Source organism: Vulpes lagopus, chromosome 12 (assembly GCF_018345385.1).
Source record: "Vulpes lagopus strain Blue_001 chromosome 12, ASM1834538v1, whole genome shotgun sequence".
NCBI classification, from domain to species: domain Eukaryota; kingdom Metazoa; phylum Chordata; class Mammalia; order Carnivora; family Canidae; genus Vulpes; species Vulpes lagopus.
The window spans coordinates 69,781,902-69,807,572 of record NC_054835.1 but is presented as its reverse complement, the minus strand read 5'-3'; the positions used below and the strand labels follow the sequence as shown (position 1 = coordinate 69,807,572).

The window sequence follows — 25,671 nt, the reverse complement described above, 5'->3', positions numbered from 1 at the left end:
ATACATAGAGCAAAGAGAGAAGAAAGCTGGAACTCTGGGACCTAGCAATAGGTGGACAGAGGAGAAAAGGTCTACTTTAGAGACCTTCCTAAGGGCAGAATTGGCTAGAGAACTGAATGCAAGCAAGCCTTTGGCAGAAAGATAGTGCTTAGATTTCTGCTTCCAACAGTACTTTTTGATAGAGAAAAGCTTTAATTAAATGACTTCCTGATTCTCTAGTTAAACAGTTGATACACAAAAAAAAGTATTCATGCCAGAGGAGAAATGTGATATAAAATGGGAAATTGATTAGAAAATAAAGGATTCTGCAAGCTGTTCGTTTGGGCCATAATGAAGGTGGGGTGGTACAAGTGGTATGATTTGTGTTCAGAGAAGGAAATAAAGCTTAATATTAATAGTTCATCCTAAGGAATTTGATTTTTACTTTTTATATAGCAAGGAGCCAGTGAAAGGGGATTTGTAAAAAAGTGGTCTGAAAATATATATCTCAGCTGGAAAATTTTGAAAGTACCAGACTGGAGGTAAGAATAGCAAAAGAGAGCAGCCCGGATAGCTCAGCGGTTTAGCGCCACCTTTGGCCCAGGGCATAATCCTGGAGACCCGGGATCGAGTCCCATGTCAGGCTCCCCAAAGGGAGCCTGCTTGTCCTTCTGCCTGTGTCTGTGCCTCTCTCTCTCTCATGAATAAATAAATAAAATCTTTAAAAAAAAAAAAAACAGCAATAGAAGTAAGAGTGGAAAGGAAAGCCTATATATGAGTGTTGAGTAGATAAACTCAAGAGGACTTGTTATTAGACACAGGTAACCACGTGGCTAGGGATCATCAGTGGGGAAGGTTTTAGGAAGAAAGTAGTTAGATTTTGAATCTGTTGAGTTTGATAATAAAACCATTCATGGTACTGACAGAAGGGTATGAATTAAATGCTGTGAACAGAAATAGGCATTACTAGTCCTTGAATGCTAGAATGACGATGAAGGTAATATTAGTCTAAGAGTAGTAGGCAAGATTGAATTTGAGTGGCAAGGGTGTAGAAGCTTAAAGAATACATTCTGCAGTTACCTGGGTGGAGAGTAATTTGTCTACTAAATTGGTGGTACTGGATATTGGAAAAAATGACTAATGAGAGCTTCATTGGTGAAATAAATAGCAGGTCCTGGTGACAAATTAGTTTGGGGACATGGGATAGGTGGAGAAGAGACCAAATTGATAGGGTTTCTAACTGGGAAGATAACATACATAGGACAAAGGAGAACAGCTGGTTTAGAAGAAAGAGGAATAAATTAACTTCCAGATATTTTGAGTTTAAGCTACTTGGTGGGACAGTCAAGTAGAAATGTCCTAAAGCAATAGTGATACGAGACTTGGTCTTACATAAAATGTTAGAATTAGGAAGAGAGATTTAGGAGACAATAAATTTTACCAAAGCCAATAAGTTTATAAGAGATAGTGAAAGATAAAGATAAATAGAACTTTTGTGAATGCCCATAGTTTGAAAATAGATTGACAGAGGGTTTATAGATGCAATTATTGTAGGAAGATAAGTTTCGTGTTATGGGGATGAAGACCTAATGAGTTTTAAAAGAGGTAGAAACAAGGAAAGATCATTGAAATCAACAGTTTTAGAAACAATGAGGAAAGATCATTGAAGTTAACAATATAAATGTTGGTGATCTTCAGAAGAGCAATTTCTTCAGAGGTGTAAGGACTTAAACCAAATTTCATGAGGAAAACTAGAGCACATGGAAACTAGAGCACATAATAAAAAGGAAGATCTATGATCTAAAAAGAATAGCATGAAAAACGCTTTGTTCAAGATGGAAAGACCTGGACAAATTTAAAAGTGAAAGTAAGGAGCCAGAGAAGAGAAGAGAAGGATGCTAAAGGAATGAATGACAATGGTGTCCTAGAGAAGGTAGAAAAGACTATTCAAGGTAGAGAGAAGCATTAGTTTTGTAATGGGAAGCAAAACCTTTCTTTGATATGAGTGAGGAATGAGAAGGAAGGACAGATAAAAGTGGGGAAACAGTTGCTTATATCAGGAAATCTGTCTTCTCTATTAAGAACGAGGTTCCAGGGCAGCCCCAGTGGCACAGTGGTTTAGCGCCGCCTGCAGCCCGGGGCATGATCTGGAGACCCTGGATCGAGTCCCACGTCAGGCTCTCTGCATGGAGCCTGCTTCTCCCTCTGCCTGTGTCTCTGCCTCTCTTTCTCTCTCTGCATCTCTATGAATTAAAAAAAATAAAAATTAAAAAAATAAGGTTCCATCATCTTCTAAAGATATTCTACTTTTATGGACTAAATAAAATGTCATTGAGGACTTATGGTGGAGAAAAGAGTGATTATAAACTTACACAAATTTTATCATCTTATAATCATGATAAGTCACAAATATATCACATTTTTTCTCATTTCAGCAAAAAATCAATTAGAATTCTGTTGTCATATGCTTCGAGGAACAATAGACCCAAAGGAGCCATCTACCTATGAATATGTGAAATTTATAGGAAATTTTAAATCCTTAAACAGTGGTAAGTTAAAAATATAGTGAATTTTAACTTGGTATTTCTTTTAAGCTTTTAAAGATGCAGATGTTTTGAACATCAGTAAAAACTAGATTTTACTGGAGTAACTGATGATATCTATTTCTTATTGTTTTAGTATCCACTTCAGCACACAATGGTTTTGAAGGAACTATACAACGCACACACAGGCCATCTTACGATGATAGAGTTTGTTTTGTAGCTACTGTGAGATTAGCTACACCTCAGTTCATCAAGGTATGTTTCTGATTGTTTTCTGAAGAGGATTCCACTTCATAATATAAAAACTATCTTTGTTGTTTCCAAAATAACTGAAATTTCTTACATTGAAGTGGTAGTGATCATGACTCCTTAAATATACATGGTCATGATAATTTTTTTCTTTTGTTTAATTTAAAATTAATGAACATACAACATATTAGTTTTGCAGGTAGAGTTTAGTGATTCATAATTTGAATATAACACCCAGGGTTCATTACATCAAGTGCCCTCCTTAATGCCCATCACCCAGTTACCCCATTCCCCCACTCACTTCACCTCCAGCAACCCTCAGTTTGCTGAGGGTTAAGAGTTCCTAGAGTTAAGAATCTCTTATGGTTTATCTCCTTCTCTCATTTCATCTTTATTTTGGGTTATCAAGGCACTCATTAAATTGTAACTAATTTAAAAATATATCTCCTTGCAGTTAACCAGTGGTTATGTATCACCACCATCCTGCTTTTGTACAAAATTTCAGGGTACTTTTTGAATAGTTCACAATCTGCATTAAAGGGGAAAGGCCAAAAATCTAAGTAATTTTTAAGGATTGCTTTTGAAATTCTCTTTTGAAAAATGTAAGTGGCCTTTTACTGGATATAATTTACCTTTTCAGTTTTAAAATTCAGTTAAATTTATTTTACTCCCTGGGGCCCAAGAAGTAGATGATTAAATGAGTGGGAAAATGAAAGAGTTCAACCCCTAGAAAGTGGCTTGAAATAAGCCATGCTAAGATTTTAAATTTAGGGAGATACCATATTCTAGGACAGAACGCTGAAATAGCAGTTAGAGAATCTTAATCTAGTCTTGCTCTGCTTGTTCTGTTCTTAGGATTTAATAGCAATGGCTAACATTTGGTGAGTGCTGCATACTTCACGTGTATTATTTAACTCTTGTAGCAACTTTATAAGATGCTAGTATGGTCCTCATTTTATATATAAAGAAACTGAGGCTTGAGGAAGTTATGTTACTTGTTCAGAGTTGCAGCTGATAAGTGGCAGAACTGAGATTGATTCTAATTCCCATTCTTTCAAGGCCTAAGCTCTTAATTCACTACATTGTGCTACAGAAGGTCATTCAAGGACACAGAGAAGGTTTGAATACAATGCTGAGTATGACTAGGGTCTAAGGTTACTGTGTGTGGAGAGGGTAGGGATATTAGGAGATGAGATTAGAAAAGCAAGCAGAGTCCAGAAATGAAGTGCTTCATTATTGTTTCTCCATGATAAAGATTTTAAACTTTATCCTAACCAAAGGAAATATGAAAGTTTTTAAGCAGAGAAGTTATAATCATACTTGAGTATTAGAAGGTAATTATGGCCAGAAAAGAAGATGAGTTATAAAACAAGGAGACTTGTCTGGGGAGAAGCATTGGCAATAATATGAGCCAGTGATGGCAAGTCTAGTAAGTAAGTGATGGCAAGTATAGTAAGACCATGAAGATAGATGGTATCAAACATTTCTTTTTTTCAATTTAGAACGTAAAATTGAAAGAGTTTGTTAAGAGCCATTAAGGTGATTTTTAAAAGGGGAAAATGAGAGTGTGTTGTGACTATCAGATTTCTAGACTGATGGCACAACACAGGTATGCCTCCAGTAATGAGATGCAAAACTGTGTGAGTATGAGGAGTAAGGCAGTTAGTTCATTTTAGGACATGTTGAGTTTGTGATGCGTGGAGACACCTAGATAGAAATACAGAACTGTAGTTAAGGAGTGAGATCTGAATTTAAAATTAGGGTTTTAAAGGCATGTGAGTGAATAGAGAAATATGTTGAGTGAGAAATACTCCCCCAGAAGTCTACATCTGTTTATTGCCACATTCTTTTTTTTTTTTCTTTGACAGAGCACAAGCAGGGGGAGTGACAGGCACAGGGAGAAGCAGACTCCTCTTTGAGCAGGGAGTCTGATGTGAGGCTCGATCCCAGGACCGCGGGATCATGACCCCTGCAGAAGGCAAATGTTTAACCAACTGAGCCACCCAAGCGCCCTGCTACAGTCTTTAATACTAGAAATTTAAAATGTGATTAAAAAATAATTTAGGGGAAAATTATCTAATGATGACTTTCATAGCTAACAATATTTAGGATTCTTCCAAAGGGCACAGAACAGTACTTCTAAATTTTAATTATTAATTTGCTTGTAGGAAATGTGCACTGTTGAAGAACCTAATGAAGAGTTTACATCTAGACATAGTTTAGAATGGAAGTTCCTATTTCTAGATCACAGGTAATTTCATTTTAAATTCAATAAAAAGCTAAAAGTCATATAACTTGAAATTAATGGGTTTCAAGGACAAACTTTTTCTAATCCAGTGTTCAAATCCATCATCCATTTTTCAAAAACTAAAGATTCTGCTAACACTGATTTCTTTTTTTAAAGATTTTTTTTTTTAGTTTTTATTTTTAAAAGATTATTTATTCGTTTGAGAGAGAGCGAGTGAGTGAGTGAGTGAAAAGACAAGGAGTGAGTGGGGCTGTCAGAGGGAGAGGGAAAAGCAGACTCCCTGCTGAGCAGAGAGACCAACTCCTGCTTGATCCCCGGACCCTAGAATCATGACCTGGGCCGAATTCAGGTGCTTAACTGACTGAGCCACCCAGGCACCCCAAGATAGATATATATATGGATAGATAGATAGATAAATAGATAGATATTTAACTTGTTTAAGAGAGAGAGAGAGTGCACATGTGTACAGCCAGGAGGGTGAGGTGTCTGTGTAGAAGGAGAGGGAGAGAAAGAATATCAAGCAGACACCCCACAAAGTGTGGAGCCCAATGACATAGGACTCCATCCCACCACCCTGAGATTGTGACCAGAGCTGAAACCAAGAGTCTTATGCTCAGCCAACTGACCCACCTAGGCAACCCCCAAAAACTGATTTCTAGTTGAGGAATTTCTTACTATGGAAAAAGTTTTAATACTGATTGTTTTATATGTAATTTAGGGCACCACCTATAATAGGATATTTGCCATTTGAAGTTCTGGGAACATCAGGCTATGATTACTATCATGTGGATGACCTAGAAAATTTGGCAAAGTGTCATGAGCACTGTAAGTAGATTTTAATATTTCTGGTGATAATTACTGCTTTTAGTCAAGTAAATAGTATTATTAATAGAAGGTGGTAAAATGCAGACTTGTAACCATTTTTTTATTTTTGAAAAGTACTGGAAGATTTTATTTTTATTGAAGATTTGACTTTATAACCAATCCAGTAGGAATCCTAGATCAAACTTAAACTTGTTCCTGTTTTACATATTTTAATCTATAATAGTAAGTACAAGTTTATAATTTGGCATCTAATAAACCTTGTTTTTGAAATAAGTTCTACAACTGGAGTAAGAGAAGTAGATTCCTTTGGAAACTGTAATATATGTCAAAATATTATAACACTGTTTCTTAGTTTTGATATCCAGTCATGTAAGTTTGCAGGAGGCAGGTACACATTAAAAAAAACTCTTAGAAAGCACATAGTGCTTAATGTTACCTGCCATTATGGTTATTAGTAGCAGGAACATTAGCATCTCGTGCCTGGCTGACATTATTCTAAACAATTTATATACATTATCTCCATTATTCATCACCAGAGTTCTAGAAAGTACATATTATTATCACCTCCATGAGTAGACTAAGGCACAGTAAAACCAGGTAATTTACTCAAATTCCCACAATCCATTGGTGGCAGAAACAGGATTAGAGTCTAGACTGTTTACCACATGCTGTTCCTTCTTTGTTTCAGAAGTTTGCTTTAATGATGTTTTATTTGCTTCTCTGATTCTCCCCCCCAAATCCTACCCTCTTTAACTGTCCTCTAAAGCTTATAATTAGATGTTTAAGATAATACCATGATGCCTTAGGTTGGTGTAGTAAGCCTCTGTATGAAAATAAATCATGTTACATAACAGCATCAATCAACTAAGTGGAAGATTTCAGAGTAAAGTTTTTCAGCACAAAAAAACACAACAACAACAACAACAAACAAAAAACAACATTATTCACCCCAGGTATTTTGGCTTTCTTTTTCAACAATCTTTTGGCTATTTGGGTCTCTTCTGGTTCATACAAATTTTAGGATTGTATGTTCCAACCCTGTGAAATAAGCTGATGGTATTTTGATAGGGATTGCATTGAGTGTAGAGATTGCTCTATGTAGCATAGACATTTTAACAATATTCTTCTAACCCATGAGCATGGAATGTTTTTCCATTTCTTTGTGTCTTCCTCAGTTTCTTTCATGAGTGTTCTATAATTTTGGCTTGTTTGTTTTTTTGTTTGTTTTTGTTTTTTTAGATTTTATGTATTTGTGAGAGAGACAGAGAGAGGCAGAGACACAGGCAGAGGGAGGGAGAAACAGGCCCCCTGTGTGGAGCCTGATGTGGGACTCGATCCCAGGACCCCGGGATCATGCCAGGTGGAAGGCAGATGCTCAATGACTGAGCCACCCAGGCGTCCCTCTATAGTTTTCTAAGTACAGATCTTTTGCCTCTTTGGTTAGGTTTATTCTTTAGGTATCTTATGGTTTTGGGTGTAATTGTAAATGGGATTGACTCCTTTATTTCTTTCTTCTGTCTCATTGTTAGTGTATAAAAATGCAACTGATTTCTGGGCATTGATTTTATATCCTGCCACTTGGCTAAATTCCTGTATGCATTGTATCGATTTTGGGGTCAAGTCTTTTGGGTTTTCCATATAGAGTATCATGTCATCATCTGCAAAGAGGGAGAGTTTGGCTTCTTTGCTGATTTGGATGCCTTTTATTTCTTTTTGTTGTCTGACTACTGAGGCTAGGACTTCTAGTACTATGTTGAACAGCAGTAGTGAGAGTGAACATCCCTGCTGTCTTCCTGACCTTAGGGGGAAAGCTCTCAGTTTTCCCCCATTGAGAATGATATTCACTGTGGGCTTTGTGCATAGGACTTTTATGATATTGAGGAATGTTTATCCCTACTCTGCGAAGAGTTTTAATCAAGAAAGGATGCTGTACTTTGTCAAATGCATTTTCTTTTTCTATTGAGATGATCATACAGTTCTTGTCCTTTCTTTTATTAATGTATAGTATATTGCACTGATTTGCAGATGTTGAACCACCCTAGGAATAAATCCCACTTGGTTGTGGTGAATAATCCTTTTAATGTACTATTGGATCCTATTGGCTAGTATATTGGTGAGAATTTTGGCATCTATGCTTATCAGGGATATTGGATTGTAGTTCTCCTTTTTGGTGAGGTCTTTGTCTGGTTTTGGGATCAAGATAATGCTGGCCTCATAGAGAGTTTGGAAGTTTTTCTTCCATTTCTATTTTTTGAAACAGCTTTAGAAGAAGAGGTATTAATTCTTCTTTAAATGTTTGGTAGAATTCCCCTGGGAAGCCATCTGGCCCTGGACTCTCTGTTGGGAGGTTTTTGATTTTTGCTTAAATTTCCTTGCTGGTCATGGGTCTGTTCAGATTTTCTATTTCTATTTCAATTTTGGTAGTTTATACATATCTAGGAATGCATCCATTTCTTCCAGGTTGCCTTATTAGCATATAGTAGTTCATAGTATGTCCTTATAATTGTTTGTATTCAGTGTTGGTTGTGATATCTCCTCTTTCATTCATGATTTTATTTACTTGGGTCCTTGATTTCTGCTCTAATCTTTATTCTTTGTCTTCTCCTGCTGGGTTTAGGCTTTATTTGCTGTTCTTTCTCCAGCTCCTTTAGGTATAAGGTTAGGTGGTATAGTTAAGACCTTTCTTGTTTTTTTGAGAAAGGCTTGTATTGCTATATACTTCCCACTAAGGATCGCCTTTGCAGTATCCCAAGGGTTTTGAACAGTTGTGCTTTCATTTTCATTTGTTTCCATGAATTTTTTTAATTCTTTAGTTTCCTGATTGACCCATTCATTTTTTAGTAGGATGCTCCTTAGCTTCCATGTATTTGAGTTCTTTCCAAATGTCCTCTTGTGATTGAGTTCCAGTTTCAAAGCATTATGGTCTAAAAATATGGAGATAATGATCCCATTCTTTTGGTACTGGTTGAGACCTGATTTCTGATCCAGTATGTGATCCATTCTGGGGGTTCCATGTGTATTTGAGAAGAATATGTAATGTTCTGAATATATCTGTGAAGTCTGTTTGGTCCAGTGTGTCATTCAAAGCAGAAGAAACAAGCAAAGAAAGCTTGTTTCTTTGTTGATCTTCTGCTTAGATGATCTGTCTATTGCAGTGAATGGGGTATTCTCTTCTTTGAAGTTAGTTTTTGAGGTAGAATTGTCATTCTACCCAGAGAAGTATGGATGGACGAGGGAATAAAGTACTGAAATGACCACAACAACCCCAGAGAAATATACACTAAACAAATCAGAAGAGACCTAAAACTGGAAGAAAAAAAATATATATATAATCAAACAAGTAAACAGAATAGAGCAGTCCACTGGATCCTGTGTGCATTTTGGTCCATTTGTTAGAAAACTAGATCCCAAAATTGTAACAAAAGAAAAACTTACATGTGCAAAAAAAATCATTAAATACAATGAAAGGATAGAATGTAACTGTAAAAATGAAAATTAAAAGAGAAAAAAAGAAAAAGAAGGAATATAAACAAAGGTGAATAAAACAGAGCACTATATCCTGAGTGTATTTTGGTTGGTTTGTTAAACTACATCTCAGAATTGTGAGGACAGAAAAACCTATATATACACGAATAAGATTAAATGTATGAAAGGATAGACGGTAACTGTAAGGATGAAAATTAAAGATTTTGACAAAAAGAAAAAAATGAAGAAGAAGAAGAAACCTGAAACAAACCGGTAAAGAGAATAGAGCCATACACTGGATTCTGGGTGTATTTTGGTCTCTTAGAAGAAATTGCATCCCAAAACAGTAAAGAAAGAAAAACATAAACAAGATAAAATTAAATACAATGAAAGTGTAGAATGTTTAACTGTAAAAATGAAAATTAAAGAAGATTTTTTAAAAATTGGATAAAATAAGAAATTGGTTGAAAAAGTAAAGAGAAAAAAATTAAAATTGGAAGACTAAAGAATCGTGGGGGGAAAAACCCCATAAATTCTGTATGCTGTATTCTCCCAGTGCTGGAATTTTGCGGTTCTCAGTGTTGGAACGATTTGGTCTTTGCAGGATGTTTAGGTTGATCCTCTGGGGGAGGGGCCTGTTGTGCTGATTCTCAAGTGTCTTTACCCTTGGAGGAACTGCACTGCCCTTGCCAGGAGACCAGGTTTACTAATCTGCTCCAGATTGCTGTTGGTGGTGGCTCTTTGTTTCCTGAAGGCTTCCATGCTGCTTTAGAGGATGAGAGTGAAGGTGGCAGCCTCCCAATCTCCAGCCCCAGAGCCAAAAGCTCAGGGCCCCACTCTTCAGTGCACCCTCATGGAAAAGCAGTTGGTCTCCCTGGTCGCCTGTCCACACTCCGTGCTCACCCAGCCTATGCCTGACCATTTCAATCTAGTATATTGGTGAGAATTTACCCCCCTCCCAGGCTCCTAGGGGTGCTCCCATGTAGCTCTTCCCAAGGGAGGAAGCAAGGATCTCACAGGTTCTCCCGCTTGCTGGTCCCTTGCTCAGAGAGTGGTCATGCAGACTGTGCCACAGTTTGCTGTTTATGACAACCTGGAGCTGAGAGCCCACTCACGGGCTCATTAATAGAATTTGGCTTCCCTGCTCTGATGTCTGGGAACTGTGCTGCACTCAGGCACCCCTGGTTTTCTTGAGACCCTGAGAATCCTGAGACCACACTGTCCCACCTAGGATTATGCCTTGCTTGGCCACCTGAGCATCTTTCAGGCAGGGGCGTCCCTCAGTGGAGCAGACTTCTGGAAGTACCGATTTTGCACTTCACTGTTCTATCACTTTCCATAGCTGGCTTGTGGAGGCTCCCTCCCCTTGCATTTTATGTTCCCGTATATCACCTTGGATTCACTTCTCTGCACTTCCTACCTTACAGAAAGTGGTTGCTTTTCTATTTGTAGAGTTGTAGCTATTCTTAGATCTCCGGTTGAGTTCGCAGGTGTTCAAAATGATTTAATAGCTATCAAGCTGAATTCCTGGGACCAGATGAAACTAAGGTCTGCTGCTCCTCCACCATCTTGGACCTCTCTCTCATCAGTTATTTTAAACAATTATGTTACTCTGATTTTGGTTAAAGTTTTGAATTAAATGCCCCAAAGTTGCTGTACCTGCCAGGGTACCTGTGGGGAAAAAAATCCCTCAAATGTGATTATTTATTGCTGTTATCTTCAGTTTGTGTTGATAGAAGGAAGTCAGTACGTAAATTCGTCATTCTTAAGTATTTGGAAACCTAATGTGTGTGAAAAGTATCTGAGATCAGCAATAACTGGCTCTAAGTTGGGCACTGTGGAAGATACGTTAGTTGCTTGGGACCATAAGCTATCTCTATAGAATAACATTTTCTTGTAACTGATACATATGTTATTGAAAAGCCAGAAGAATTGTGTATATGGGTTTAATTGTAAGTGATAGCTTTGACTAAAAACCATATTCATAACTAATGATATAAATCAATAAATATTTTTCTCTTTTCTTTTTAGTAATGCAATATGGGAAAGGCAAATCATGTTATTATAGGTTCCTCACCAAGGGACAGCAGTGGATTTGGCTTCAGACTCATTATTACATCACTTATCATCAGTGGAATTCAAGGCCAGAGTTTATTGTTTGTACTCACACCGTAGTAAGGTAATAATTCTTTTATAGCATTTCTGAATTATAGAAACACTGATAATGGTATTGGCAATGTAATTTTTAGGCATGACTTGTTAAGAGACACATGATCTTTTTCCTAATTTTTGACACATGTTTTCAGTGCATTATTAAATTCTCTTAGGCATTATGTAGAAATAGAGTGCAAGTACACGCACATATATATAGTTCTTGACATAAACATCATGGTTTAGAACAGAAATTGTAACTGTCTTTTATGTACCAAAGCCAGTCATATAAAAGGAGAACTGGAGTAGATAAGCATACTCTTCCTTTATTTAATTCCTCTTCAGTACGATGTAGTTACAAATCATTTACAGTAGCGTATAAAACTTTTGAGATACCTAGATTAAGATAGAACACTATAGATGTGTTCTAGGTTCGTGTAGTGCGTAGCAAATAGTCTGGAATCTGTAATGAACAAGTAAAACACATAACAAATATGGAATGCACCTCTGCAGTATTTTAAATGAATGATTAAGCACCAAAATTCTATTTTTTTCCATTTGTAGTTATGCAGAAGTTAGGGCTGAAAGACGACGAGAACTTGGCATTGAAGAGTCTCTTCCTGAGACAGCTGCTGACAAAGTATGTATCTTAGAGTTTAAAAAAATTTTTTTTCTTCCCAATGAAAGACAAAACTCAGTAATTTATAGGAAAAGTATTTTTCAAATATTTCATTTCCTCACTTGTGACAGGGTTATAAATTATATTTTACTATTTATTTTTATTTTAAATATAGTACTTTAAAACCTTACCTTTTTCTAAAAAAGATTTGAAGGACCTCCTATATAGTGAGAGACATATATGGTCTCAGATATAAACTGCCATTAACTAATTGCCTACAGTGTGCAAAGCTCTGGCTAGTTCTTTATATGAAGCATGGAGTGTCATTTATTCCTCAGATACCCTTATCTCATAGGTAATATCCTCATTTTGAAAATGTTGAAACTGAGGCTTTGACAGGAGGTTGGGGGTACCTCCCCTAAAGGTACCTCCTCTGCCAACCCTTAGTAAATTCAATTAACCCTAACGATGCATGGCTGGAAGTTATAGTCAGAATTTGATCTCTGGTTTCTCTTTTCATTACATCAGGTAGAAGTACAGTATATTGTTACCTATTGCTGTGTACAGAACTTAATGATGTAAAATATAGAATAATACATTTATTATCTCCTGGTTTCTGTGAGAGATCTGGGTACAGTTTAGATGGGCCCTTTGCTTAGAATTGGTTATTGACTGAAATCAAGGTGTCAGCCCAGGGTCTCTCACACGGATGTAATCACAGTGTCAGTGGGGACCATAGTCATCTCAAGGTTCTGCTAGGGGCAGAATCTGTTTCCAGGCTCACTCAACGCTTGTTGGAAGGATGGGGTTCCTCAATGGCAGTTGGACTGAAGACTTGGTTTCTTGCTGGCTAATGGCCAGATACAGCCTTCAGTTCCTTTCCAGGTAGCCATTTCCATCAGAGCAAGTAGATAAGAATATCCAGGGAGAGAACAACAGCAGAATGAGAGAGTCTTTTGTAACCTATTCAGAGAAGTAATATCCCATCACTTTTGTCTGTTCTGTTCATTAGAAGCAAATCACTAGGTCCAGCCTATACTGTAGGGGAGGGATTATACAAGGTGGTGAATACCAGGGGGTGGGGGGATCATGGTGAGCTATGTCAGAAGTTGCCTACAAGTTATTTTTGATGTGCAGAAAATAAGTGGAATGAAAAGAATCAAGAATCTGTGTAAAAAGTGAGTTAAATAAGGCATTGCCAGGGTCAGTATGGGAGATACCATTCAGTTTTTTTAACAAACTTTATTAAGTACTCTTTCCATGTTCCAAAGTACTGGACATGGCTTGAGATGCTGAGAATACAGCAGTGAATAACCCTGAGAAGTTCTCTGCAATGATGGATCCCACATGAAAGAATTTTGTCAAAGAGGCTTTGTATGCTTAGAGGAAGAAGATCTAGTATGTTTTAGGAAGATACATTTTCTGAGAAAAGCGCTTAAATCTAGGGTTCTTTGAAATGAGGGAAGACAGTTATAGAAACTAAAGTAATACAGAGGTTGTTCCTCCTTGCTTTGTTTTCTCTTATGCCAGTATCCAACCCTTAGTAAATTCAATTAGCCCTACTTCCAAAATATACTGTGCCTTTGTCTATTTTAACTGTGTTTACTCTTTACCTCCACAGTCCTCCTGGAGATTAGGGAAGAGGTCCATTTGATACACACACACACACATATATTTTAAAGATCTTATTTATTTGTTCAAGAGAGAGAAAGTGAGCACTAGAGAGAGAGCGAGCAAGCATGAGTTGAGGCAGAGGGAGAGAGAGAAGCAGACTCCCTGCTGAGTGGGGAGCCTGATACGGATCTCAATCCCAGGACCCCAGGATCACGACCTGAGCTGAAAGCAGACACTTAACTGACTGAGCCACCCAGGCACCCCTTGACATATATTTTTGAGAAACTTTAATGTGTGTATGGATTTTAAGGTCATGAATCTAAATATCACCAAGGGAATGAAGGGAGAGAGAGAGAGAGAGAGAGAATGATCAAGGGCTAAGTACTGGGGCACTCCATCCTTAAGAGTGAAGGAGACAAGAACAATCACAGAGGAGACTGAAGGGAATATCCAGGGAGGTACGAATAAAACCAGGAAACTGAGTTATCTTAGAAGCTTAGAAGCATGTCTATGAAGAGAGAACAATCAGCTTTCTCAGATTCAGCTGCAAGAGGTTAAATTAGCTGAGCACTGAGTTTAACAACATGTATTCGTTGATCAGTAAGAGCAGATTGAGTGGAATAGGAATATGAGTGAAAGCCTGATTAGGGTGGGCATAAGAGAGAATTTTCTAGGACAAGGGGAGTTAGAGACAGTGAGTGGGGAAAGTTTTCCTACAAAGAGAGGAGTGGCACAGTAGTAAGTAGAAGAAGTAGGCTTAAAAGAAGTTTTTGCTTTTTAAGGTGGGAGAAATAATAGCATGTTTACATACTGGTGAGAATGGTCTGTTGGGGAGAGAAGAATTAGAGAGAGAGAGAGAGAGAGAGAGAGAGAAATGCTAGAGCAGGGCAGCCCGAGTGGCTGAGTGGTTTAGGGCCACCTTCAGCCCAGGGCCTGATCCTGGAGTCCCAGGATTGAGTCCCACATCAGGCTCCCTGCATGGAGCCTGCTTCTCCCTCTGCCTGTGTCTCTGCCCCCCCCCCCCCCCCCCCCGTCTCTCATGAATAAATAAAAAATAAAATCTTAAAAAAAAAAAAAAAAGAAATGCTAGAGCAGTGTGTTCTTGAGTAGATGAGAAGATGGGATCCAGTCCACAAGTGGACAGATTGGGCTTAGCTAGTGGAAAAACTATTCAGTGACAAGAAGGGTTTTGGGCAAACTATGACCTTTAGGCCACATCTAGTCCTCTGCCTGGTTTTGTAACACCCATAAGCTAAAAATGTGTTTTCCAGATGTTTTTAAGTGATTGAAATAAATCAAGAGAAGAATAATGTTTGTGACACATGAAAATTATATCCTGATTCCACAGCCACACTCAGTTGTTTATATATTGCCTGTGGCTGCTTTGTGCTGTTAACAGCAGAGTTGAATGGTTGGAGCAGACTGTGTGGCCCTCAAAGCCTATGGTACTTGACTCTGACTCTCACAGAGAGTGTTTGCTGATCCCTGATCTGTAGTGACATGAAGAAAGGCAAAATACATATGAGTACAGGTGCTGCTAGACAGATTGATATAATAATAGCTTATCGCAGTACTCTTCAGTGAACTAGGAAGTAGAGTAACCAGCTAAGAGTGAGGTTAGGAGAAAACTTGTTGGAGGTTTGAGAAGAGAGGAGCAAGGATTAAATTGTTTTCTAGGAGTAGGAAAGTGAACAGACAAGGTAATTTTAGTCTGTTTGGCAGGCAGGATTAAGGACCTGCTTGAGGTTCTTGGCCATTAATTTAGAGAAAACAGTTGCCATGTTGTATTTCTTCAGCCAGGTTCAGAATAGACTAATAAGCATTGGGATTTTTCCATGGGAGTGTGGTGTGAAGGGAGGTGGGAGTAAGAGAGTTGATGACAACTGTAAGGGTGTGATTCTGATAATTAACCATGAATTTAAGCTGGGTGAAGAAGGGAGAAAAGACATAAAATGAGAGAGTGATTGTGAAAATATGGTACAATCAATGTATTTTATCTTCCACTAAAGGATTACTGGAGTTGGGATACTAAGGAGAAATGAATAGGAAATATGGAAAATGCTGATCAAAGAGGAGGATGTTTGAAACTGAAATTGTGGAAAGTTTATTCTTACTGGTAATGACAAGGTCTAGGTTATGACTAAGAATGAGTGACTAAGGACAGGTAGAAATCAAGATCAAGACATTGAGGAAGAGAGAAGTCATAATGTTGAACATGTGAATTGATATTGGTAACTGTGGAAGTAAGAATGAGTGAGGAAAAGACTAAGCCAGGAGCAGAAATTTGAATTCAGGTACTTAGTGAGGAGTGACCTTAAGGTCAGTAAATGACTGCAGCAATAAGAGGTAGTCATATAGTGATAATGTGAGATTCTGGCTATGAGTTTTGAGAAAGAAGAAAAGGGAGAAGTTCTGGGAAGAGCAGTAGGAGGACTTTTGTTCCCCTCCAGAGCAGGGTTCTGAAGGTTAGGAGATAGAAAATAGGCACCACTTAAAAGATCTTTAAGAACGCAGTATTTTCTAGAGACATCTGGGTTTTAGTTAGAGCAGGCCAGCAAATGGATAGAAAATAGGCACCACTTAAAAGATCTTTAAGAACGCAGTATTTTCTAGAGACATCTGGGTTTTAGTTAGAGCAGGCCAGCAAATGGATGTTCAGAGGTGAGGTTGGGGATAGATTCGGCTGATTATGGGTACTCTGGTAATATTCCATTGTATGGATATATACCACATTTTGTTTATTCATCTAGCAATGCACACTTGGGCTGCACCTGTCTTTTGGGTACTGTGAATCATGCTGCTGTGAACATGAGTGTACAAATATTTGTTTGAGTCTGCTTTCAATTCTTTTGAGTATATACCTAGAAATGGAATTACTATGTAGTAATTTTATATGTAAGTTTTGAGGAATTGTCATACTGTTTTCTATAGTGGCTGCACTATTTTATATTCCCACCAGCAGTGTACAAAGTTTCCGGCTTATCCTTGTCAAACCTGGTGATTTTGTGTTTTTTTATTTTAAATAATAGTCATCCTGATGGGTTTTAAGTGGTTATCTCACGGCTTTGATACGCATTTCCCAAATGATTAGTGACATTAATCATCTTTTCATGTGTTTTATTGGCCATTTATGTATCTTCTTTTGAGAAATATCTTTGTAAGACCTTTGTTTTTAAATTGGATTCTTTGGGGGAAGGTTGCTGTTTAATTGTAAGGTTCTTTATATATTCTGGGTGTTAATCCCTTATCAGATAAGTGGTTTGCAAGTGTTTTCTCCCATCCCATGGGCTGCCTTTCCACTCTATTTATAGTGTCATTTGATGCACATTTGTTTCCTATGCTTTTAGTGTCACATCCAAGAAGTCTGCCCAATCCAGGGTCATAAAGCTTTTCCCCTTTTCTTCTACAAGTTTTATAGTTTTAGTTCTTATGCTTAGGTCTTTGATCTATTTGAGTTAATTTTTATATATGGTATAAATTGAGAAAGACTATAGCTTCATTCTTTCACATCTGTTTCTGTAAATAGAGAATAAAGCCAAAATTTTCTGGCTATAGAAAAGAAACTTTTATTTCCTTACCTAATATTACACAGGTCCCTTTGCCTTGTTGTGGGTAAAAACTGATTTTGGGGAGGAAGGGGTAGCAGGCTGTATCATTAATTTGGAATCTCTGAACTGAATCTCAAGAATACATTTATTTTACTCTGTCTCTTTAGAGCCAAGATTCTGGGTCTGATAATCGTATAAACACAGTCAGTCTCAAGGAAGCCTTGGAAAGGTTTGATCACAGCCCAACCCCGTCTGCTTCCTCCCGGAGTTCAAGAAAATCATCTCACACAGCAGTCTCAGACCCTTCCTGTAAGTATCCTAGCTTGAAAGCACTTTCTCTCAAGAGAGTACTTCTAATGTGTTACTAGTATCAGCATTTTTCATCAAATGCTACTTTATTTTTTATATGGAAAGGTTTACTGTAGTATTGATTGAAGTACTCTTTTAAAATCTTTTTCTTTTTAGTTGAATTATAATTAACACATGGTGTCATATTAGCTTCAGGTGTACAATATGATGACTTAACAATTCTATGAATAGTGCTCATCATGATGATAAGATCTTGATCCACTTCACCAATTTAAGAAACAAAACAAATGAACAAAGAAAAAACAAAAAACCAGATTCTTAAATATAGAAAACAGACTGGTTGCTTGCCAGAGGGGAGACAAGTGGGAAGGTGGGTGAAATGCTACTTCAAAATGATAAATTTTTGCCTCTCTGAAATATACTAACCTTCCAGTGAGCAAAAAGCATGTCACTCACATTTAACAAAGAATTAAGTTTATAAAGAAGCCTATAAAATGTTTAGGTAGTAGTGTTGGTATTGTTAAGTTGCTTTTAACCATCCCTTAAAAATAAAAAAGCAAAACTGTTTATTCCTTTATTTACTGGTAGAACCAGCCAGTGTTCTTTAAGTTTGCTTTTTTTTTTCTTAAGATTTTTTTTTATTTGAGAGGAAGAGTGCAAATGCACAAGTTGCAAGAGGAGCAGAAGGAGTGGGAGAAGCAGGTTCCCCACCCAGCAGACAGTCTGACCTATGTATGGCTCAAAGCCAGGACCCTGAGATCATGACCTAAGCTGATGATTAAACTGACAGAGCCACCCAGCCACTCTTTTTTTTTTTTTAAGCCTGCTTTTTGAAAGTTATTTTTAGTTCTTATTTTTAATGAAGACTTGTATAATTATCATTGAATTAGTGACCTTTTTTTGTTTAAAGAGTTTAGCACTTTTATTTCCCAGGGTATTAAAACTATGTAAGGAAAAAGGTTGTTGGAACCACTCAACACTGTGAGTAGACCATTAGAGGTGTTAAACATGGAGTTTCTGAAATGTTGGAGAAAAAAGTTTCCCCTTTGAAGCTGTTTTTCTCTTTTTATATATTTTGTTTTACTTATTTTACTGTGATAAGAATGCTTAAAGTGAAGTCTACCCTCTTAAATTTTTAAACATACAATGCATTATTGTTGACTGTAGGTTGTAGTGCAGATCTCTAGAGCTTATTCATTGTACTTAACGGAAACAGTTTACCCATTCATTAATAACTCCTTATTTTCTTTTATCCCCCACGGCCCTTGGCAATCACCATTCTACTCTTTGATTCAATGAATTTCTGTATTTTAGATGCCTCATATAATGGAGTCATGTAGTACTTGTCTTTTCATCTTTGGGTTTTTGTGCTTATTAGCATAATGTCCTCAAGATTCATCCAAGTTGTCATAACTTGCAAAATTTCATTCTTTTTAAAGGTTGAATAGTATTTCATTGTACGTATATTACCACATTTTGTTTTTCCATTCATCTGTCAGTAGACAGATTGTTTCCACATCTTAGCTATAAAGAATAGTGCTACAGTGAGTGAACATAGGAGTGCTAGTATCTCTTCGAGATCTGATTTCAGTTCTCTTGGATAAATACTCAGAAGTGAAATTGCTGGATCACATATATTTGTTCTAAAAATAGTTCTATTTTTAATTTTTTGAGAAACTTCCATTATTGTTTCCCACGGTGACTGTACCGTTTCATATCCCCCACCAATTTTAAGTGTGTAAGGGTTCCAATTTCTTTACATTCTCAGCAACACTTCTTGTTTTTTTTGATAATAGCCATCTTGTCAGGTGTGAAGTAGTATCTCATTGTGATTTTGATTTGTGTTTCCCTGATGATGAGTGACCTTTAACATTTTTTCATATTCTGGTTGGCCATTTGTGTATCTTCTTGAAGAAATGTCTATTCAAGTCATTAGGCCATTTTTTAATTGAGTTACTAGGTTTTTTTACTATTGAGTTTGGGGACTAGTAACCTTTTTTTTTTTTTAAGATTTTATTTATTCATGAGAGAGAGAGAGAGAGAGAGAGACAGGCAGAGGGAGAAGCAGGCTCCATGCAGGGAGCCTGACTCGGGACTCGATCCCAGGACTCCAGGATCAGGCCCTGGGCTGAAGGCGGCACTAAACCGCTGAGCCACCCAGGCTGCCCGACTAGTAACCATTTTTAAGCTTAAAGTTTGCCTATTTCAAAGATTTTCTTTGTCCTTAAGAAAGAAGTAATCAAAATGAATCCTCTTATTGTCAGACTTCCCTTTTATAAAATAATTTAGAAAAATAATTGAAATATTATTTTTATTCACCAAAATCCATTTTGAGATTAATCCTTGGGAATTACATTTTATAAAGTACTAACACTATTTCATTTTTGTTGACTAACCTCAGCAACACCAACAAAGATCCCAACGGACACTAGCACTCCTCCCAGACCACATTTACCATCTCATGAAAAGATGGCGCCAAGGAGGGCATCATTTAGTAGTCAGGTAAACTTTCCTACTTAATATTCTTCTGAATAAAGATTTATTAGAAGGAGGGGGAAGTCATGTAAATCTTTAGAAATTCATTAATTCATTATCCTTTTCTATAAAGATCAAAATAGCTGTTGATAAATAACACTTGCAATCTTTCCCTTTTTGTGAAATAGTTCTCAAACATACTCCTTTTGCTTGTTTTCCAGGTATAATGTTAGACATTTCTTTTAATTAAGAAAAGTTAATAATTAAACCATTTTATATCCAGTTTTGAATACTAATCACTTTTATGTCCATTTGACTTTTCTTGAAAGCCCATGCAAAATAATGTGGCAGATGTCTTAGAAGATAAAAGGATAAATAGGGAATAGGCATGTCCAGTGTAGAGGGGAAGATGTGCATACCTGTACTCAGCTAAAAATGTTATGAGGCAAATTGTAGTTCAGTTATAAAGATGCCATGTGGTATTTCTGTGGAAGTACTTATGGAGGGGAGTAATTGTCACTCTAGTATTATTTTTTATTTTGCTTCCTAGTCCATAAATTCCCAGTCTGTTGGTCAGTCGTTAACACAGCCAGCGATGTCTCAAGCTGCAAATTTACCAATTCCACAAGGCATGTCCCAGGTATTTTTGTTTATTTGTTTGAGTTAAGTATTTTAAAATGATAAGTTGTTTTTAAGCTAATAAAGATTTTAAAAATCTATATATTTTTAGTGCAGTGAATCTCACCTGTGGGCATTTATGTCTGGGGGATATTTCTGATTGTCAGTGATTGTGGAGTACCACTGACCCATAATAGGCAGGGGCTAGGGATGCTAGTTGTCTTTCAGTATGCATGACAGTTTTGCACAACAAAAAATTATCCTGGTTTATATGCTATAACACCCCCACTGAGAGTACAGACAGAAAGATATTAAAGATGAAATATAGCTGTCGATTTTGTTATTCCTATGGATATTGGAAGAATCGAGTAATTTTATTCATGTATCCATTCATTTGTATATGGGACATTTATTGAGTTCCTTGAGTTATTGCAGGTGCCGGCAGTACAAATACGAGTATACTGTTAAACATTTAGAAGCAATGACATAGAACTGCATTGCAAATGTTATGTAGTCTGTGCTTAAGGTGTATAGGCTGATATGTGAGTGCATTAGATGGACTCCTAATGCAGCCTGAGGAAGTGAAAGAAAACTTTCTGGAAGAATTGTTGCTTGGGCTGAGTCCTGAAGGGGCCTATAGCAAGACAGAGGAGAGGTATTACAAAAGGGACACGAAGTTACTTCTGATTATAACTTCCCAACTTGTAATTTATGACTCTGCATTCGTTCAGTGCCTCAAACACATTAAAAATACTAGGTAGTGGTAAAAATAATCCAAACTGTTTTATTTGCTTAAATATATCTTCACTTAGTATTTCAAATGATGATAGTTAACAATAGGTAAAAATGGTTTTCTAAAAATACCTTTATCTTATATGGTTATTATTTAAATTATATGTACATAATTATAGCCATTATATGAGACCTGTACAAATATATTGACAGTGTTGTAAATTACCTAAACATCATAATCTTGACTTACAGCAACATGATCATGTAAGGTGCTTAAGTATTATCTGTAGTCATAATAGTTTTTATCAACATTGAGTCCTCAAATGCTTTTTGTTCTGAAGGTTAACAGATTTTTTATGTAAATATTTAGATGTACTTTCAATATTATTTGTTCACTCATCTCAAGATACTGAATGACTATTTCTTAACATTTTAAGGGATATTTTCATGAAATTAATAATGTCTACTATGTCAAAAATGTTAATAAGTGTCAGATCTCATATTTTGTTCAGTGAGAAAGCCACTTTACCTCTTAGTTCCTTTTATTTTTTATTTCCTGTTACTGTGCCTTCTGTTTGTATCTTTTGTTTGCATTTAATAGAAATCCTTTAAGTGATGACAATATAATGTTTACCCAAAGGTGTAAATAATTTTTAAGATAAAATACATCATATGATATAAATATAACATTTTGGATAATATTTTTTTAAGGCATGAGGGAGCTGAGGTACAAAATTTGAAATATTTTGTCATAGTGTAATCAAATGTAGGATATGAGCTGATGATTGTCAACCTCAGAAGTCAGAGTTGTATACCTTTTGAAGAGTAATATTCAGTATCCTCAACACAAACTTTTGAAGATAGAGAAAAAATCTTTTGGTGGGAGGGCATTTCTCACTTTTAGATGCAGTTCACTCAAGGAGACTTTCTTTTTTATGATTTCATTTATTCGAGAGAGAGAGCATGTGCAAGAGAGTACATGGAGGGAGGAGCAGAAGGAGAAGCAGAGGCTCCCCGCTGAGCAGGGAGCCCAAAGTGTAGGGCTCAATCCCAGGACCCCAGGATCGTGACCTGAGCCGAAGGCAGATACTTAATTGACTAAGCTACCCAGGTGCCCCTGTAGGAGACTATTTTAAGATTAAGATGCTTTTCCAATAAATTGGAATTCTTTCTGCTAAACTATGTTCTAAACTAAATATTCATGGAAATAATTAAATGAGCATGTATACACTTAAGTGATGAATCACTAAGTGTGGCTAAATTTCAAGCTAGTAAATAGAAGCTGCTTATGACTCAAGTGAAACAGTGAAATAAAATTGAAAATCCTGGAAGTAGGATAACTGTTTTCATTCTTGTATGCATTTTTTCATTCATAATTACTTAGTTTGTAAGCCTACATTTCATACTTGTCTGAGAACAGCTTCAGTTGAAAATATGAGTAAAAATATGGTTAGTTATCTGTTAGATTTTTATAACCTAATGGTGTATACAAAGAGGACATTCTAGGGATAACAGAATTTGATATAAATAATTCTAGGAGCAGGCTACTTTTTCATTTGTTAAATGGTAGAAATTAAGCAACTTGTTCTAGGAAATGGTAGAGCCACAATATGAGCTCTGGTCTTTTTTTTTGTTGTTAGTTATTTTAGAGAGAGAGAAACAGCACATGCACCGTGTGTGAGAGGGAAGGGGCAAAAGGAGAGGGAGAAAGAGAAAATCTCAAGCAGACTTCATGCTGAGCTCAGAGCCAGACGCAGTCAGGGCTCAATCTCAGAACCCTGCGATCATGACCTGAGCCAAAATCAAGAGTTGCAGGCTTAACCAATTGAGCCACCGAGGCATTCGTGAGCTCTGGTCTTCTAATGCCAGTGTGTACTTCTAATCAGTCAAGATCCGGTCAGAAGGCAGAAGCCATACCAGAAATTTGAAATAGGGATAATAATTTTAAAAATTATTAACTAGTAACAGAATTCTAAAGAATATAGGAAAATGGATGTAAAGAGCAGTTAGTGAGACGGAGACTATGCAAAGAAGGAACAAGTTGGAAAACTCTCCCAACCTCCTAAACTCTTCTCCAGCCAGGTTGAAACTCACTTTCCATTGGGGTTGATATGGCTGCAGCAGCCACTTGATGGAAGAACGGTTCACTGAGGTGCCACAGACCAGGGCTGGAGAGTAGGAAGCCACCTGATGGGATACTAGCAAAATTTGCAAGGGAGCATCCCATTAGGAGGCCAGTAAGAGTTGCTGGAAAGTCATCTCCCTTTTCAGTAATAATTACTCCCTTTGCAGTATCCCTCTAGCTCCATCTACTGACATGACTAAGTTTGTGTCTGCTGACAAATATTTATAGGTCCAGCCAAGCAAAGGTGGGTGAATTAGGTAATACATTGATAACTGGCATAACATTCTTATCTCATGATATATTTATTTATTCTACTTATTTTTCCCAATTATGAAGAGTAAGTGATTCTAAAATATGTTACACTTTTCCCATACATGGTACTTCAGTTTCAGTTTTCAGCTCAACTAGGAGCCATGCAGCATCTCAAAGACCAATTAGAGCAACGAACACGGATGATAGAAGCAAATATTCATCGACAACAAGAAGAACTAAGAAAAATTCAGGAACAACTTCAAATGGTCCATGGTCAAGGGCTGCAAGTAAGTTGTTATTACATTTGAATACAAGCAAAGCAAGCCATTTATATTTTAGTTTCTTAGGCAAGTTGACTTTTCTTAATTAAAAATAAGTAAGAGATACAGTTCATCAATTTAGTTGAGTAAATACTCAGTGGTTACCTACTCAGTATGATTGCATTTACAGTCAGATTCATTCCTAAGAGTATTTCCATCAACATCCTTGTTTCTCCAGATTGGAGTCTCCTTTAGCAGTCTAACTTTTAGTAAGCTTAAACCCGTAATAGAAAAATAATATTTTATATAGACTTTTAGGTACAGAGTTTATAAATCAGTCATCAGTCATTATTTTAGTAAAATACTAGAAGATATGATTTGAACTAGTCTTACTTGGTCAAAGGACAGGGCCACTATAAAGTTGTATCTCTCAGAGGAGACTTAGATTTTGGGGTAGGGAAATTTTAAGTTAAAACTACTTCTATCTAATGCCATACATTATAAACAGTGAGTGATGCAGAACCGCAGGTCCGTAGACCTTTTGGGTAGCTAGTAGAACAGACAATGCCCAATATGTAAGATGTTCAAACAAGTGGAGGTTTTGAAGTTTATACGCCTTTTTCTGACAATTGGAAACACAATAGGGTTAGGATGACTGGAAGAACAAATATGAATTATGTTTTATTCAGTAATTGTTTATTGTTGCTAATTGTTCACTCAAAGTGACTTAGCCATCCTCTTATTTGCTTTTTAAAAACTTAATTCATAGCTTGTTTTTGCTTCCTATTTTTTTTTAAATTGCTCTCATTCTTCTTTGTTTTTAATCTACAAAGTTCACTTTAATGTAATCTTTATTTTTAAAGATGTTTTTACAACAGTCAACCCCTGGTTTGAATTTTGGTTCTGTTCAACTTTCTTCTGGAAGTTCATCTAACATCCAGCAACTCGCACCTATAAATATGCAGGGCCAGGTCGTTCAAACTAACCAAATTCAAAGTGGAATGAATACTGGACACATTGGCACAACTCAACATATGATACCACAGCAGACTTTACAGAGTACATCAAGTCAGGTAACGTTATCAAGTGCAGTGGGGTATGGAATGTTCAGTGGTTGAAATGTATACTATTGTGGAAACAAAAATGAAATCTGTCTGGAATCATTCCGTACTTTAACCTTTAATAGTAATAATTAGAAAGCTTAGTTTTGAGGGTGATCATTAACATATTTTGTGAAAAATTGTTAAATTGCTGATATTATCAATGTTTTCAGTATTTTGACATTTAAGAATTTTGTAGTTCATTTAAAATGCACATGCAGACTACTTCTGTATGTTAAAAAGTTTGAACTTACAAAAGAGGCTGACCAGGAAACAAGTTACTACAGGTGAAGTATATACTGTTAGAGTAGTAATAATGTAATCAGTATTCTAGGGAATTTCATAAAAATTCAGGAAATTTGATGCAGGGAATTGGTATACATCTGTGGCTGTAAATCCCAAGGGTAAATGAAATCTGTAAAGGATGTCTAATGTCAGTCACTCACTTTGGGCATTAACAGAAATTCTCAAGTTCATAGCTTCTATTCCAACAAGATATTGAAGACTAATTCATTCTCAGTTACTATAAGTCTTGGTCCTTTGTAGTTAGATTTCTCCC

At 36.7% G+C, this 25,671-nt stretch overlaps 1 protein-coding gene across 9 annotated transcripts in view; it reads left to right on the top strand.

Moving 5' to 3' along the window:
* Positions 1–25,671, top strand: part of CLOCK (clock circadian regulator) — a 132,982-nt gene that overhangs the window by 89,398 nt on the left and 17,913 nt on the right. For all 9 annotated transcript variants that reach the window (XM_041724391.1, XM_041724395.1, XM_041724388.1 and 6 more), the window contains 11 exons: positions 2,415–2,528; positions 2,659–2,777; positions 4,940–5,022; positions 5,738–5,844; positions 11,341–11,488; positions 12,025–12,100; positions 17,409–17,550; positions 19,952–20,052; positions 20,576–20,665; positions 23,887–24,039; positions 24,876–25,085. In XM_041724391.1, the coding sequence (XP_041580325.1) occupies positions 2,415–2,528; positions 2,659–2,777; positions 4,940–5,022; positions 5,738–5,844; positions 11,341–11,488; positions 12,025–12,100; positions 17,409–17,550; positions 19,952–20,052; positions 20,576–20,665; positions 23,887–24,039; positions 24,876–25,085 (1,343 nt within the window). The remainder of the gene's footprint in view (positions 1–2,414; positions 2,529–2,658; positions 2,778–4,939; positions 5,023–5,737; positions 5,845–11,340; positions 11,489–12,024; positions 12,101–17,408; positions 17,551–19,951; positions 20,053–20,575; positions 20,666–23,886; positions 24,040–24,875; positions 25,086–25,671) is intronic.